General features: G+C 41.4%; 1 protein-coding gene across 1 annotated transcript in view; it reads right to left on the bottom strand.

The window, feature by feature from the left end:
* The window catches only part of camkmt (calmodulin-lysine N-methyltransferase), an 84649-nt gene that overhangs the window by 17148 nt on the left and 50928 nt on the right, over positions 1 to 16573 (bottom strand). Inside the window, exons 4-8 of the mRNA XM_068328224.1 lie at positions 14340 to 14400; positions 13002 to 13053; positions 9943 to 10006; positions 5628 to 5694; positions 3274 to 3348 (exon numbers count right to left, since the gene is read on the bottom strand). Coding sequence (XP_068184325.1) covers positions 3274 to 3348; positions 5628 to 5694; positions 9943 to 10006; positions 13002 to 13053; positions 14340 to 14400 — 319 coding nt within the window. The remainder of the gene's footprint in view (positions 1 to 3273; positions 3349 to 5627; positions 5695 to 9942; positions 10007 to 13001; positions 13054 to 14339; positions 14401 to 16573) is intronic.

Genomic DNA, 16573 nt, shown 5'->3' on the forward strand with positions numbered 1-16573 from the left:
ACACACACACACACACACACACACACACACACACACACACACACACACACACACACACACACACACACACACACACACACACACACACACACACACACACACAACACACACAGGTTTTATCTCAGTGCCCACACATGGACAGATTTTGGAGAAAGCAAACATGCCAACATCCAAGCCAAGGATCCTCTGCCACCCACATTAACACTTCAGGAATCTCTCTCTCTCTCTCTCTCTCTCTCTCTCTCTCTCTCTCTCTCTCTCTCTCTCTCTCTCTCTCTCTCTCTCTCTCTCTCTCTCTCTATCCGTATCTCTCTCACTTGCTCTTTCTAACACACAAACACACCCATATCTGAGGAGACAAACCACATTTTATTTTCCTCCATTGCTGACTGTATTTCTCTGTGTGAATCACTTACATATTTCCTGTCATTTTAGTTTCGTAAAACCGATCAGACGTTTTGATCCCTTTTGTTAAGAGACTGACAATGTGAATGCTGCACGTTCCATCTGCCAGCCAAGTGCCTGAGTTTGTATGTTTGCATAAAGGGTTGAATGGATTTTATGGACTTTTTATGTTGGTGAGCAGATGTTGAGATGGTTTCTTTATTATTTTAAAAATCAGAAAAAACAGGACATATGAAGACTTAAACAGGGAAATGGGATGTAGCGGGGCATTGAAGGTGAGGTCACAGTAAAATACGTCATTCTCTAAATTTTTTTTATAAAAAGCAGTGCCCTTTTAAAGAAAATATAACGATAATGTCTCTGAAACGTAGTTTATGTAGGCAGAACAGTCATCGCAGGCTTTTCTAACAGAGCATCTCTGTGTTACCATTTAAGTTTAATTTATTTATCAAGCTGCCAAAGTATTTGTGAGTTCAAACCAGTTCTACCTGAGTAAGCTTTGCATGGCTAACATGATGCTATTCTGCAGTATGTGTTCCCTCTCACTTAACACAAGATGGCTCCTCCTTGAAACACAGGAGACATACTGCGATGTCCATCGTGGAAGTATTTGCAATTATGAGAGAGATAACTGTAGCACAATTTTTTAACCAACAGATGTTGTGATTGGTTTTTGCTGTCACTGATACAGAGAGCAGTACACTAACCTATGATTAAAACCATGTATTACATTATTCTCATTTGTGAAATCACAGAGAGGCAATTCATAATGTCGTGATCTCATGGTGCCATTTATTAATTGAAGTGGTGTTTGATACCAGTTTCATAGTTTAATTTAACAACAACATGTCTAATGGCACAATCCACTCAAACAACAGGCAGTTCTTTTGCATAATACCCACTCTACAAAGATGGGCAGCATATCCAAAGAAGTTGTCGGATAATGGAGTGCTTACATACAATTTTAAACCAAACTATTCTCCTGTCCTTAGCACCCCCCCCCCACACACACACACACACAACCCCACCACCACATACTCCTGCTCAGCTCTCTTCTCAGCAGTGGTTCCATTGCCACCAGTAGGAGCTATAATTAATCAGAGTGGAAGCTGTGATGTTGACCTTTTCGTAGGTGATCATCACCATGATGCGCCCGTTAATCGGTCAGCCATCACTCTTCAACCACCACCACTGCAATTATCACACAATCATTCACCCACATACACACAAAGAAAATATCACATCACAAAAGAAACATCTTGCAGCAGATTTCACAGACCAATCACTAAAGGAAGCATCTCTGCTAAGAACGAGAAGAATTATCCAAGGAATGTGTGATAGCTCAGAGTTGTGTTCACCCTATCTGCTCCTATCTGTCATACATATGTTTACACAAACAGGTTTAATGTAAAATAATGTCTATTAGCTGCCTGATGCCTCCTTCTCTGTACTTTATACACGGTTGAAGAAAAACTGTTTCGGAGACAAAGTTACAGAGAGCAGCCTTTCGATGGTTTGGACACGTCCAGAGATAGATCCTGAGTATATGGTGAAAGGGTGTTGTAGATGGAGCTACCAGGCAAGAGTGCAAGCGAAAGACCAAAGAGGAGGTGGATGGATGTAGTGAGGGAAGATGTGAGGGCAGTTGGTGTTACAGGGGAGGATACAGAACATAGGCTAACATGGAGAAGGATGACACACTGTGGTGACCCCTAACGCGACAAGCCGAAAAGAAAAAGAAGAAAAGGAGAAACTGTTTCATCCACTGGACTGGCATAACATTTTTCAGCACCTGAAGTACCCATCCAACCAGTGAGGAAGAAACTTTGGAAGCTGCACACCACCCTCCCTGAAACTGAAATTTGAGCACCAGTAAACTTGACATAGGAAGCAAGAAGCAGAATCCAAATGAAAATCTCTAAATAGATTTTGGGAACTGCGTGGGTGCATGTGCCAGAAGTGGATCTGTGGAATTTATGATAAGATGTGAGAAAAGAGGTGGATCCATAATTATTGAGTTTTATTTAGTCAAAAAGAACTGGACCTTGTTGAAAGTATGTGTTATCAAGCATCCATGTATGTTGAAGTTGTATACATGTGTGCAAGATAGGAAAAAAATAACAGGCATACAGTATTTGATAAATATTTTTTCTGACAGATACCACAGGATGCAGTACTTAAAATGAATATGATGCACTTACCCTGTGTTTTTACCACTACAGTCCTGACTGTGTGCGCGTGTCTGTAAACAAGTCAAGGTTGCACAATCCATTTTCATAACTTTGGTAAACACTGCACGTAGAAACAGAGGAGCCAAAGAAGACAACAAAGGGCAACTAAAACTCTCTTTCACCAATGACCCTTCCTAAGGATAAAAGGATTCTAATGCACTTTACCTCCCTCAGTAGAATAATGAAGTAAAAAAAGATGTAATTCTTGATTTGCCACAAGATCTGCACCTCAATGACCGATGAGCTAATTGTTATATTTATCTTGCTCCATCTCTCCATTTCCATCTCCATTTCCACTCCTCCCTACATTCGTCTTCAAGTCTTTCTTTATCTTACTTTGTCTCCTTCCTTGTCAAGGCATAATTATTTGCTATTTGCCTAAGTCATCCATTTACTGGGGCACCAAGCATGAAAACGAGGCAATCTGGTGTAAAATAGAGGCAAGCGATCATCTGAGCCTGTGTGTGCGTGCGTGTGTGTGTGTGTTTGTGTGTATTTTAGTGTGTGTGTGTACAAGAGAGGGGAAGGTCCAGACATTAGTGGGGGTCGAATACAAACTGTTATTACTGCACACAGGATATATTCACAAATGTGCGTGTGTGTGTGTGTGTGTGTGCGCGTGTGTGTGATAACCTACCAGTCTGCACACATGACCACGTCAAAGTGACCATCTAGAGCTGAAATGTCTGACTCACAGTCCCACCTCACCACCCTGTAAGAACAAATATGAAGCAGAGAGAGGAACACACAGTGTTCATGAAACAAAACAAGTAGGGACAAAAGTTTTCTCTTCGCTGCCTCTTTATTCTCTTTCCATTGGTTTTTGTGCTTCCTCCTCCCTGCACCTCTTTATTCTGACACCTACTGTTTTTCTGCCTCAGTAGAGACCTGGAAAAAGTGTCAAGGAAGGAAGAAGACATGTCATCTGCAAGGTAAAGAGAGGGAGCTTCTGACATGACACTTGACATTCATACCATGTGAATGAACACACACATGCACGCACACACAAACACACAGACACACAGACACAGACACACACACACACACACACACACACACACACACACACACACACACACACACACACACACACACACACACACACACACACGCAAAGAAAGGTCACCTCCACATACATATAGTTGCTCTTCATTTTGGCAGGCTATTTTACTCTTCACTCCTTTCAATTCACCGGAATGCAGGAAAAGGAACCATAAACAGTTTCTATACACCAAGCAACTCCATGTCACCATATTGCGAGACCCACAGCAGTGAAATGGAGGTGAATATGGGTACTGCCTGGTTTTATATCTTCTTCTGTTGGCTGAAAATCTGACCTGTTGTGACGTTTCAAGCCTTTTTAAAAATATCTTCAATTGGATTTCCAATGTGTTTCTGATTTTTGTCGCCAGAACTGACTCTGTCTGCTCGTGGGGTTGCCAGGTTTGACTATCGACCATTAGTTAAATGATTTGGTTAACCTGTTGTTCATTTTTGTCAGCTTTATGTTGTTGTATAAAGGGCTGATGCCACTTTTGTTCTCCGCACCTCTTTCTCTCTCTCCCTCCCATTCTCCTTTTCTCTCTCTCAGACTGTTAGGCAGAGCGGGGGATTATTAATTAGGCATTATTAACACTCAGTAAACAACACATTAGGCCCTGCTAGAAACACAATCTCAATTCCCAGCAGGAGGACCCGGCACATGCACACACATACGTATGCATGCGCACACACCATCACGCGATGTGCCCCTCCCTCTCCCTCCCCTTGTCCAATCACATAGTGAACTCTGGCCTCTCTCGCAGAGCAGCGATGACAGGAGGCATAATCTGAAAAGAAAACAATCAAAGTAATGTAGCCTAATTATACGTTTACTTTTTCACTCCATCTTCCACTCATGTAAATATGTGCAGGAGGGTGAAACGGAGAAAGAGAGATGGAGAGAGAAGAGGAAGCAGAGGAAAATGGTCAACGGCAAAAAGCTTCTTTTAGGAGTGACAACAATTACGTATGTTTGAAATCATCCTTGCGTATAAAGTGTGTGTGGATTAGAAAATCCCTATCAAAGGGAATCAATGTGCTTGGATGACTCTGACCCTCTCACGAGCAAGCCCCCCCACTTCAAGGCCATGTTAGACACTCCTCCAGTCCTCCTTAACGCTGACAATGCTGCATGCATTGAGTCCACAGCACTTTAACATCAAGCACACCGTTTTATCATTCAGTTCATTGAGAAACTTCTGTTAGAAATTCATGATGGAGAAAAGACGTCCTTCAGACAGCACCACCTGTTGAACTGCCTCGAACTCCATAATCACAGGGGTTGGGGATAAGATCCAAACTAGGTATACACTCAGAAACAATGACGTTACAGTGCTCCTTCCATTCTCCTGAAATGGTGAACTCACGCTCATTGGTTTATGTCTGCTGGAGGTTGTAAACACATTTAAGTGTTGTTCTTATGAAAGCAGCTTCAGATGGGCACCAATAGATTCCTGCAGTCCTCTTGTACAAAACATCACATTCATGTTCTTGTCCACTGAGCGTGATCCTTCAAGAATTAAATCTGTCCAGGACAACACATTTTTATCATACTCTTTTCTTCAGACGCTAGCTGAACAATGCGTAGCTCTGTACTGGTTTTTGGGGAGATGGGCTTTTTCTTTGACCACTGTTTGATGGAAATTGGGAAATATTTTATTGCCATTGGGAGAAATAAATATCGATCTGAAGAGCTGGAAGAGTTGAAGAGCTCTTTTCACAAGCCTTTTTGTACATCTTTCACGTCCTCAAAACACAACTGGGCTGTTATATTTCCTCCAAGGGTGTGATCATGATATTGTGTGTTAGATTCCAAAGTGAAAAACATTTGAGACACTTTTAGCTAAAATTGCACACACAGCAAGCATTTAAAAACTCATTGCACCCTTCTGACTGAAGTGATAAAGAGGCTACAGCAGGGTCAGGCAGTTGAAATGAAAATTGTCTCACCTTGCAGATACATGTGTTGACCCAAACTTTCCAGCCTGCCTGTTCCTCTCAACCAGCCCTCGAACGTCTGACGTGCCCCGGTCAAGGATTCATCACAGACAAAAAGATTAAAGCCTCACCTGGAAGAAAATGTCTAAAGGTCCCATAATAAATGAAATCAATGTTATCGCTAATCGTAGACATTTGGTCAACAATGTCTACAGTAGATAGTCATGGTATAGACTGTAAAGAAGTGAAGTACAGTCATCCCTCGCTCATTCGCACATCAACACGCGTGGCTTCACCTCATCGCGGATTTTTAGTAGGCAGTCACATGATACCATACTCACATTCTATTGGCTGACAGCATCCGGAAGTGTGCTGTGCTTCGTAAGTCTCGAATGCAGCACACTTCTGTGAGACACAAAAGTGCTTTAAACAGTCTATAAGACAGTAGTATCAGTATTAGTATCAGTATGGGGAGGGTTCATAAACGTTTAAATTACCGTAAATAATAAAAAAGTTTGTTGCTGTATCGTGGAATTTCGTTTTTGCGGGTGGTTCCTGGAATGCATTAACCACGAGTAATGAGGGATCACTGTATATGCAAAGACAGAGCATGCTTGCTTCAAGAGGTATTTAAAATCTATACCGCATTTTACATCCTCAATTCCACAACCCACAGTTAGATAAGGTAGAATCTTATTGGGAAAACAGAAGAAAAGTCAGGAACAGCAGAAGTAGATGGATCAGAGCAGAAATGTCATTCTACAGAGGAAAAAGTAAAAAGAAATTCTCTTGAAACGCTCACAGAGTGTAAAACTACAACTAAGGCAGTCAGAGACTGCAACATCCCGCAGCACCCCTGAATTCAAAATTTTACCCTGACCTACTTGAAAAGGTCAAAGATCAAAGCCAGTGCTCTGACCTGCTTTGATCTATGAAAGTAGGTCAGAGCACTAGCTTTGATCTATGGTCTTACTCATGCTGGCCTTCTCCCTCGTCTTTCTATCACACCCGGTTCTTGAGTGAACAAAAGTTTAAATTTGACCTTGTCCCAGTTTTCTCAAGGTCAAGGTCATCATCTCTTTTTCATCCCATTTGCTTTTTGTTTCATCTTTCTATTTGCAACGGTTGCAAAGATATTTGGTGGACTAACAAATTAATGGACGAACGGACGAACACTGACAATTTAAATACATCACCGCTTTGAAGCGGGAAGTAATAAACTCACGCAGCTCTACATCTCACTTTTCCTTTACTAGTTAGGGGATTGTAATAGCCTGCTGTCCCATTAAAATCTATTCACTTGAAGTTTTATAGAGCGGAGTGTGTCCTGTCGCCAAATATCTACATCAAGAAACCCTCTTAATGTGAGAGGACACTCATGGTTGTCGCCCACAAGAGTCACCATGATTGAATGGAGCTGATCTAGAGGAAAAAAAGGCAGCCTGCTGAAGCAGATCACAGCAGCATCTAGTTGGATCAATGGGAAGGCTTTTAACCCCAGATACACAAGCTCACAATGCCCCCCTACACACACCTGCACACACACATACATGCAGATTAACGCATAAAAAAGGAGGGTGATTGATGTCAAGTTGTCAAGTAATACACTAGCTTGTGGAGTTGCAAAGCAATTCAATTAGGATTTCCTTGTCTTTAAAGCCTGCAAAGAGCTGAGACAAATCCAATCGACAGAGACGGAGAGCAGGGGAGAGAGAGCAGGAATGCATGATAAGTTGATAGATGGACTGATAGCTGGAGAGCCAATCCAGATCAAACAGGCCTAACAGATCCACATACACAGCAATATATAGGCTGACAGGCATTAACATACAAGCACACAACGGGACAAGCATATAGCATCAAACATACACGCACATGTAGGCCACCTACGAATCCATGTCTTGTGCATCAGGACTATGGGACAGAGTGAAGAGCGGCTTACTGTAATCTCATCATCAACACACCACTGAAAGGGAGGTACACACACCCACACACACACACACACACAAACACACACACACACACACATACACACACACACACATACACACACTTTCACACACACACACAAAGAGTGAAAGAGGAAGAACTAAAGGGGGAAAAGTCAAACGGAGTGGAATCAGAAAGATCGGAGCTTTGAGCGTCATTAAAATGGAAGGATATTTGCTCCCATCACTTGAAGTAGACCAGCAGCAGCCAATGACATGCATCAATCATTCTTAATGGAACATTTCAATTGATTTTCAGCATGAGTATTCAAGGTCACAGCAACGGAGTATCCTGTCTGTATGGTGTGTATTTATGTGTATTTCTGCAGTATAAATGAAGTCAATGGCATCTGAGGAAAGGAAAAAATCTATTCTTCAGACTTATCTAAACGCAAATCACAACTTCTTTTTCCACATACCCTCTCATTTACTTTACTGTACAAAAAAAAGTAATATAAAGACCCGATATCTCTTTGTATTGTGATACAAGACGTAACAATAGGTGTATGTAAGATAAACAAGTTCAGTAGGAAAAGAAAATGCAACTCAGTGCTGGCATTATGTGAGCGGGAAAATTTGGCTGAGCTCAAAACAAATAATCTGTCAGCTCTCCTCTTCCCTTTCTGTGTGTGTTTTTGATCCATTCCCGCAAGGATTTCTTTTAGAATTCTTTCTCCGTGTTCAGTCTGTGAAACAAAGCATTCGGTCAATGGTGTATTGTTTGTCTCCCCAAGTGTGTGTGAGTGTAAGTTTGTGTTCTTTTTTATACAGTCTCCACAATGTCATTGTTTGGTCTTATTGTGATTGGTAAAGGAGCACTGAGACAGAGATATTGTAAGCGTAGCTAAATATGGAAGTTGCTTTGCCGGTCAATTGGGAAGAAATGTGTATTTGTATTTCCTGCTTTTGTCAAACGACTGTGGCGAGTCATGGATTCTTTTTCTTATCTGTCTGGTTGTTTATTGAATAAAGCAAGATTTGGGAGGATGTAAGAAAAAGAAGAAGAGTGAGGAAAAACATGGGAATAAAAGAAAGTGAAAGCAAAGGCACTGCAAAGAAAATCAGACAAGAATACGTGTAAAATAGGTAGAAAGATAGTTGGACAGCAGACAAGAGTTGATCAATAATTCACTCCAAGAACAATGGAGCAGAAAAAAAAAATTCATCGAAAGATTCTACTTAAAAACTTAATTATAGGTCTGAAATTTTACCACAGCAACAACGTTTTAAAGAGACCTTGATTGTAACCCTAGCTATAACATTTGATAAAGTCTGAAACTAAATCTGACAGGGTGGCAATTATTGTGCTCTTAACAAAGAACTGTGGGCAGCTCGGATTGTTAGATGCCATGTTCAACACTTCTGTTGGGTGTTTGTCAGTATAGGTTCCCATCTGCTGCTACTGCCTGGAGATAAATGTGACGGAGAACTATTTTTCTGTCTTTTCAGAAATTTCAGTCTCTGATTTAACGGTTGAAATGAAGAACACTGTGTACTTTTTACATCCCGCGAAGCGGTGATGTATTGTAATTGTCAGTGTTTGTCCGTCTGTCCACCAAATATCTTCACAACCGTTGCGGATAAAAAGATGAAACAAAAAGCACATTACTCGGGCGGCAAAGGGGATGAAAATGAGATGATGACCTTGAGAAAACTAGGTCAAGGTCAAATTTCAACTTTTACAGTGCGTCCTCGTTCATTCCCGTCTCAAAGCTTGCGTGGTCACCTCATCGCAGATTTTTGGAAGCCAGTCATGTGATACCCTACACACATTCTATTGGCTGACGGCATCTGGAAGTGCGCTACGTTCTCGGACTTCCGTGAGACACAAAAGTGCTTCAAACAGTTGATAAGAGTGTTGGCCAGACTTCCAAATGTGTAGTCTGGGAGATACAGTTTGGTTTTTGATGTGTCTTCTTTATAACCAATATATCAATGACCACGACGACCAACTGTCACCATAAAATAAAAAAAAATAAAGAAACAAAGAAAATTGAGGAAAATATAGAGAGAAATCAATTAAAAACATTGAACAGCTGAGGATTTATCCTTGTTAATTTGTATATGTGTACAATATGTTAAAGTAGGATAAGTTGCAGACAAGGTGATCATGTTGCCATAGAAATAACAAAAGTGAAAGAAGTTCAAAATATCAAAAGGTAAATTTTGAGTACCATTATAAGAACAAAATTAACTGAAGTTGATGTATACTCTGGATGAAAAGTTAGTATGGAATTGGGGTGTTTAAAACACATAAAATTGAAGTAATCTACATTTGAACTACAGCCACGAGGCTGAGGTAGAGACAGACAAAAACAAAGAGGACGACGACAGGATACTCTGAATGGACGTCTCATTCCCATCTGATAGCAGGACTTCTTTCACGTCAGCAGAAATGGCAACCTGAGAGTGAGAGAGAAAGGAAACAGAAAGAGAAATGAAACAATGCAGAACAAAGGAAGTGAACCAAAAGCAACCTCAGACGAAGCAAACACCTGAACAGACGCACACACACACATACACACACACACACACACGAGTGCACATACACAAAAAAATAATGACATAACCATATCTACAAAGCTTCACTCATGACAATCCAGCCCGCCCCACCCTCTTTCTCTCTCTATTGCTCCCTCTCCTCCCTGCCATTTGCCTCTCTATCTTCACCCCATTTTTATGTCTGCATTATTTTAATCATTCAATCAAATCAGTCAATACTTTTATCATTGTGGCTAGCGGTGGGGGCTGCTATCTTGCTATCACTCTGTTCAGTAATTGCATTGTGACAGGGGATGATGGCAAACGCAGAGCCTTTTCATTTGACGCTGGGTGTTTATCGGGCCGAGCCATCACTCCGTTCACCGCTGTCACTCTGCACTCAGCTCGCCGGGCCTGCCTGATGCCCTTCATATAACTTTGCAGAGCAGACTGAGAGAGATGGAGAGAAAGAAAGAAAGAGGGAGGGAGACAGGAGATTGGATGGACAGCTTTGTGCTCTGCTGTGTGAGGAAGATATAGATAGAGGTGTGTGCTTTACTATAACCTCATCTTTTCACATCCTCTTTTCTCTTTTTTATATCAGCAAGTGTATGTCAGGCTGTCAATTTCTGTGAAGGAATGTGTATGTGTGTGTGTGTGTGTGTGTGTGTGTGTGTGCGTGTGTGTGTGTGTATGTGTGTGTGTGTGTGTGTGTGTGTGTGTGTGTGTGTGTGTGTTCTTATATAGATGCACACAATTAAATGTAATTTTGACTTGTGTGGCATACAAAGAATACATGAGGTATGGTGGCAAAAACATTTATGAAACAAACAACACACACACACACACACACACACACACACACACACACACACACACACACACACACACACACACACACACACACACACACACACACACACACACACACACACACACACACACACAGTCAGGCCCTGCAGGGTGTGTGAGAGGGTCAGTGAATGCTGCATGTCCCACCATCTGGTCAAATGGAGGAAGGGACCTCCAGGCAGAACCAGAGCATCCATCTGAAAGATCAGCTAGCCAGCCTTGCAACCCACGAGCAACAACCCGCAATCCGCAAACACCACTGTGCACACACACATGCGCACATACATGTTAATTTAAAAAGGGATACAAATGGTAAACTCTGCGTGGTGCTGTCAGGTAGATAATACAATATCAAACCAAAAAACTACCACATGAAATGCTACTAACTTTAACTATCTACTTATTTTCACTTAAACCGTGATCCTTCCCTTATCTTACTGCAGAGACTATACTGAATTAAAGCTTCAGCATAGATTTGTCACACATAGTTTCTTTCAGCTGTATAAAAAGAAGGAGTGACTAACATCTGGTTTACATTTTTTATGTTTTTAGAATTTGGACAGGACATGTCCAGATATCTGTACTATATCTAATTATATGTGTGCAGCATGGAATAGATGACTGCTGACGGCATTAAATCGGATATTTGTCAGTTTGGACACATGTTGTAGATGGATTGGTTTATTTTGAGACATTGTATGATGTGTTCTGTGTGTGTGAGAGTGAATCTTTGGGGTGAGATGAACTATTTGAATGAGGTACATGTTGATGATACAGACTGTGTGGAGGAAAATTGCAAAAACCAGCTCCAGTTAACAATTAAAAAACAATTAAAAGCAATGAAAAAAAATGTAATACTATCTTGAAATACAGAGTCAATGAAAAGAGCAAGGAGAAGAAGATATTAAAAAGATCAAAAAAGTAAAATTAGGCTGCAAAAATTAGTAATACGACAACTACAAGAATCATTAAACCTGTTCACATGGACCAAAGAGAAATAAACTTCAGGGGGGTGTCAGTGGTGGATGATGACGGAGGACGGTGTGAAAGAGGACTCCATCTCAAGCCACCAATGTCAGAACATGGTGTATTGACTGAACAGAGATAAACCAGGCTTCCTCAGACACATACACACACACAAACACACACACACACACACACACACACACACACACACACACACACACACACACACACACACACACACACACACACACACACACACACACACACACACACACACACACACAGTCCAGAATGTAGGGGATTGATTGGACACTGAAGCCTGCTATGTGGAGGCACCCTTAAGACTCCGGCTAATAAACCCTACAGCTAACAAACTCTGTGTGTCATGTTATTAATGTAATGTGTATTACATTATACACACTATCAAATTATTGTTCAATAATATCTTCATATCTGAACGGCTCTCCTCATTTTTCAATTTAGAAATTAAAAAAACATTCCAGTTTTATATTTCGTGGGGTAAACAAGAAAAATTGCACTTGTACTATTAATATTGTTTTTACAGTATAATCATATGATTTGAGAGTGCTTGACTATAACATTATGTTCATGTCCTATAAGCCTACAGGTTTGATATCACATTCTATACATTTAACAAACATATAGGTTGACATCAGGTCAAAGTTGGGCAACACTGAAAAATGGGCATGTGATCAACTGTATAAAGAGTATGTTAACCCCCCACCCAGACACACACACACACACACACACACACACACACACACACACACACACACACACACACACACACACACACACACACACACACACACACACACACACACACACACACACACACACAGATACCCAGTGCCTGCAGGAGAAGTGTGATGGCTTCCCTAATGAAATTGACCCCCACCAGTCAATATACAAACAGCATGGGCAAACACTATCCATACCTATTATTCACATACCACTCACTTCTTGTGCTTGTGTACTCTAGTGTATGTTTATGTGTGTGTGTGTGTGTGTGTGTGTGTGTGTGTGTGTGTGTGTGTGTGTGTGTGTGCGTGTGTGTGTGTGTGTGTGTGTGACTTACCATGAGTCCAGCCAGACATGTCATACCTCCTCCTAACTCACACACCGCTCCCCTGTGACAGAGAGAGAGAGAGAGAGAGAGAGAGAGAGAGAGAGAGAGAGAGAGAGAGAGAGAGAGAGAGAGAGAGAGAGAGAGAGACAGAATGACATAGTGAGATTCTACTTTCATAGCAAAAGCTAGCAGCTTAGCAGTAACACACACAAACGCAGCAGCGGTTGCACACAAATGTACACATTCTCATGTGCACACAGTAAACGCAGCAGGGTAAGAAATATCAATTCAACCATCAACCTGAAAGGTGAATACTGAGCACTGAGAAGCACAAGCTCAATCAGCGGGAATCTGAGAAAACACACCCCCACACATGGAGTCCTGTAGCTCGCACGCTCATTCAACCCTTCTCTCCATCCTCTACCTCCTTTCATCTCCCCTTCCCCATCTCTACCCCTGTCCTCTTTCATCCTCCCCTGCCTCCCGCCTCTCACACTGACCTTCACTGTGTTGTTCTGATCAATACCCCTCTCTTCCTTGTCTCCCGCCTCTTGAATGTTAAAACAGGAAATCAAAGGGTGACGTTCCACTTTGAGTGGAAATCAAAGGTGCCTGGGTGCTTTTCAGCCCAGTGCTGCAGGGCAGGCCAGTGCTGAGCAGACGGGAGCAGTGGAAAGAGCAGCGCCAAGCAGCACAGCGTGGCATGGAAAAGTACCGAATGAAGAGAGCGCCGGGCATTTACTGTAGGTCTGACAGCCGTGTTTTAATCACAGACACGTTCAGGAAAGTAGTGGTGCTGACATGCTCTTTGATAACTACATGTATTAATTTGAATTACTCTAAATATTGTACAACAACGGGTTGAATGCTGAAGCATCACCACACATTTGAGAAAAAAAAAAAAGTGAAATGCTTTTTCACAACAGTTGCGTTCAGTTTTCCAAGGAGAGGACTACTTTACATAACGCCCCCTTCATCTGCTAATCTGTTCTTAATTATTTATTTAGTTATTATGTGAAAAATAGAAGCATCTTCTAATGCAGGTTTTCCTCCTGGTCTATATCATAAAGTAATTTCCTGACTGCACATAAAAATCCAAACGAGCAGACATATTTCTGAATGTCATTTGGTTTTTATCGCAAGAATGATTCAAATTTCAGCAACTAATATCATACTGATGAAAAACTGCACCTTTCTATTTTTTAAGTACTGTCTGAAACATAACTATAATCTTGTAGACCAAAAACCAACGCTGATTAAAAATTGATCACAGTTGTCGGTCCTTGTTTTCTAGAACCAACTGATGATGAAGAACGTTGTTGAAGGAGGAAGGAAGGAAGAACTCACTTGAACATGTGACATTTCTGCAAACAGTAATGAGCCATCACCTCTTCAGACGGCCACACACCTAAACCAGAGAAAAAACGTTAATGCATGATATTTTACCCATTTCAGTGACAGATGTTTGTCTGCGTGCATTTATCCAGCATATCTCATGTGACGATGAGCTTTGATTCCAGCATCTCATAGGCAAACACTCTAATACTGATATAAAACACATGAAGAAACAATGAGTGTTCAGTGGAACATAATTGGATGCATTGTATTTTCCAGTCTGTGTTCATTTGCTTCTCTTGTGGTTTCCACCTTGCCTGTGAGCCAAGGCTTCCCTGTCGCTGTTTTCTCTGTCTATCCTAAATCCTTGCAACACACTCCGTTATCAGGCATTGTGTATGCAAGTGCACGTGTGTGTCAGTGCGTGTATGTGTGTGTGTGTTTGTGTGTGTGTGTGTGACAGGGGGTCCGGTGGGTGATAATCACAGCATGCAGGCCTGTCTGCCTTATCACCTAACGTCAGCCCTTCTTCTGTCGTGCATATAAGACACACTAACACACACTTGCATGCTTGTTGCTATTTTCCTGTGTCTTCCACACACAAACAGACACACACACACAAACACACACACACACACACACACACACACACACAAATGCACAAACCTCTTGGCAGTAGAAAAAGTAAACATTAATTTGAATAAAACTTCAGCTTTTTCCTTCTCGCTTTGAACAAGAAGGTTGAGCAAAGCGCCGTTTGCGTGTGTTTGTTGTGAGTGCATATGCGTGTGTATGTGTGTGTGTGTGTGTGTGTGTGTGTGTGTGTGTGTGTGTGTATTGTGTGTTTACATGGAGATGTTATTGAGAAAACAGAATGGGGGATACAGAATGAGCAGGAAAGAAGAAAGCAAGCGAATGATGGAGAGAGAAATGGAAAATGAGAGAGGTAACGAGAGAGAACTGGGAGGGAGAAAGGGTTAGGGAGGAGAGAGAAAAGGTGGTAGTCGATATAATAAGCGGCTTACAGGCAGTCTCTCTTCACCTCACGGGGCAGACATCACTGCTCTCTCGCTCTCCCTCGCTGTGTCTATCTCTCTCCTTCGCTCCCTCTCTTTCCTCTCGCTCGGGTCCAGCAAGATTAGCTCAAGCAAGCAGGATTTAATAATGCTTATTGATAAAATGTCGAAATATTCCTTCTCCCCATTAGGAAAAAAACAAGCTTTCTACATCTTGGGCCCAACAGCACACACACACACATACACACACACACACACACACACACACACACACACACACACACACACACACACACACACACACACACACACACCAACACAGTGGCAACCTGAGTAGCTATACTGTGTGTCTGGAAACTGTCAATACATGTAAGGCTTAAAAAAGGTGGCTTTTTACATTCCATCTGTTATTCTCTTTCAGCCAGCAGCTGTCCACAAAGTGAAGAAAACTTCACCCTGTCAGCTGAATGCAGAGCGAGGCTGGAAACTGGAAACGATGTCATTTTCTTTTGTGGATATAAATGTTTTCTTTATGCTGAAATGTTTATAATTTAACGAATTTATTCTGGAGAAGTGTGTGATTATTAAAGGATAGAGTTAGAGTCATTCCTTTACTTAAATAAATGCCATTAAATGTTGAAAAAATGTTGAAGTCTGGCATCAATGATGTCTGATGTCTCTGTTTGTCTGTGGCTCTCAGCTATCTCACACACTGAAGACATAGATCTTGATTAAGGTTGTTTCTTAGACATCCTAGTTTCTTCCATTTATATCCAAATAAACACAGAACAAATGAGTGCATTTACTGTATACCCCCATCACCTGTGGTTTCATGCTGCATGAGGGAGTATTTACAGCAGAAGAGCGTATGGAAAAATTCTGCCCTACAGTGATAAAGAAAATGACATTTATTTAAAGCTGGGCCGAATTAGTTAGTTTTAGTTAATTTAGTCTCTTGACAGGTTTCAATCATCAAATGGTTTCTGATTCCGACGTAATTCAACTTCAGAACAGTCACACCAAAGTGATCAACCATCCAACTGATCACCCAGAGCATGGGTCATGACTTACAATCGGTCATTTGGTAAATAAAATAAATACAGAAAGCAGTAAACACAATAAATGCAAAATGTAAATATGAAAACATTGTGATGGAGGATACTGACACTTCATCCTGCGATCACGTGGAGCCGAGCCGTCCACCTTTTTTGTTTTGATGTAGTCAAATTG

The sequence above is a fragment of the Antennarius striatus genome, chromosome 11 (genome assembly GCF_040054535.1).
Source record: "Antennarius striatus isolate MH-2024 chromosome 11, ASM4005453v1, whole genome shotgun sequence".
Taxonomy (NCBI): Eukaryota; Metazoa; Chordata; class Actinopteri; order Lophiiformes; family Antennariidae; genus Antennarius; species Antennarius striatus.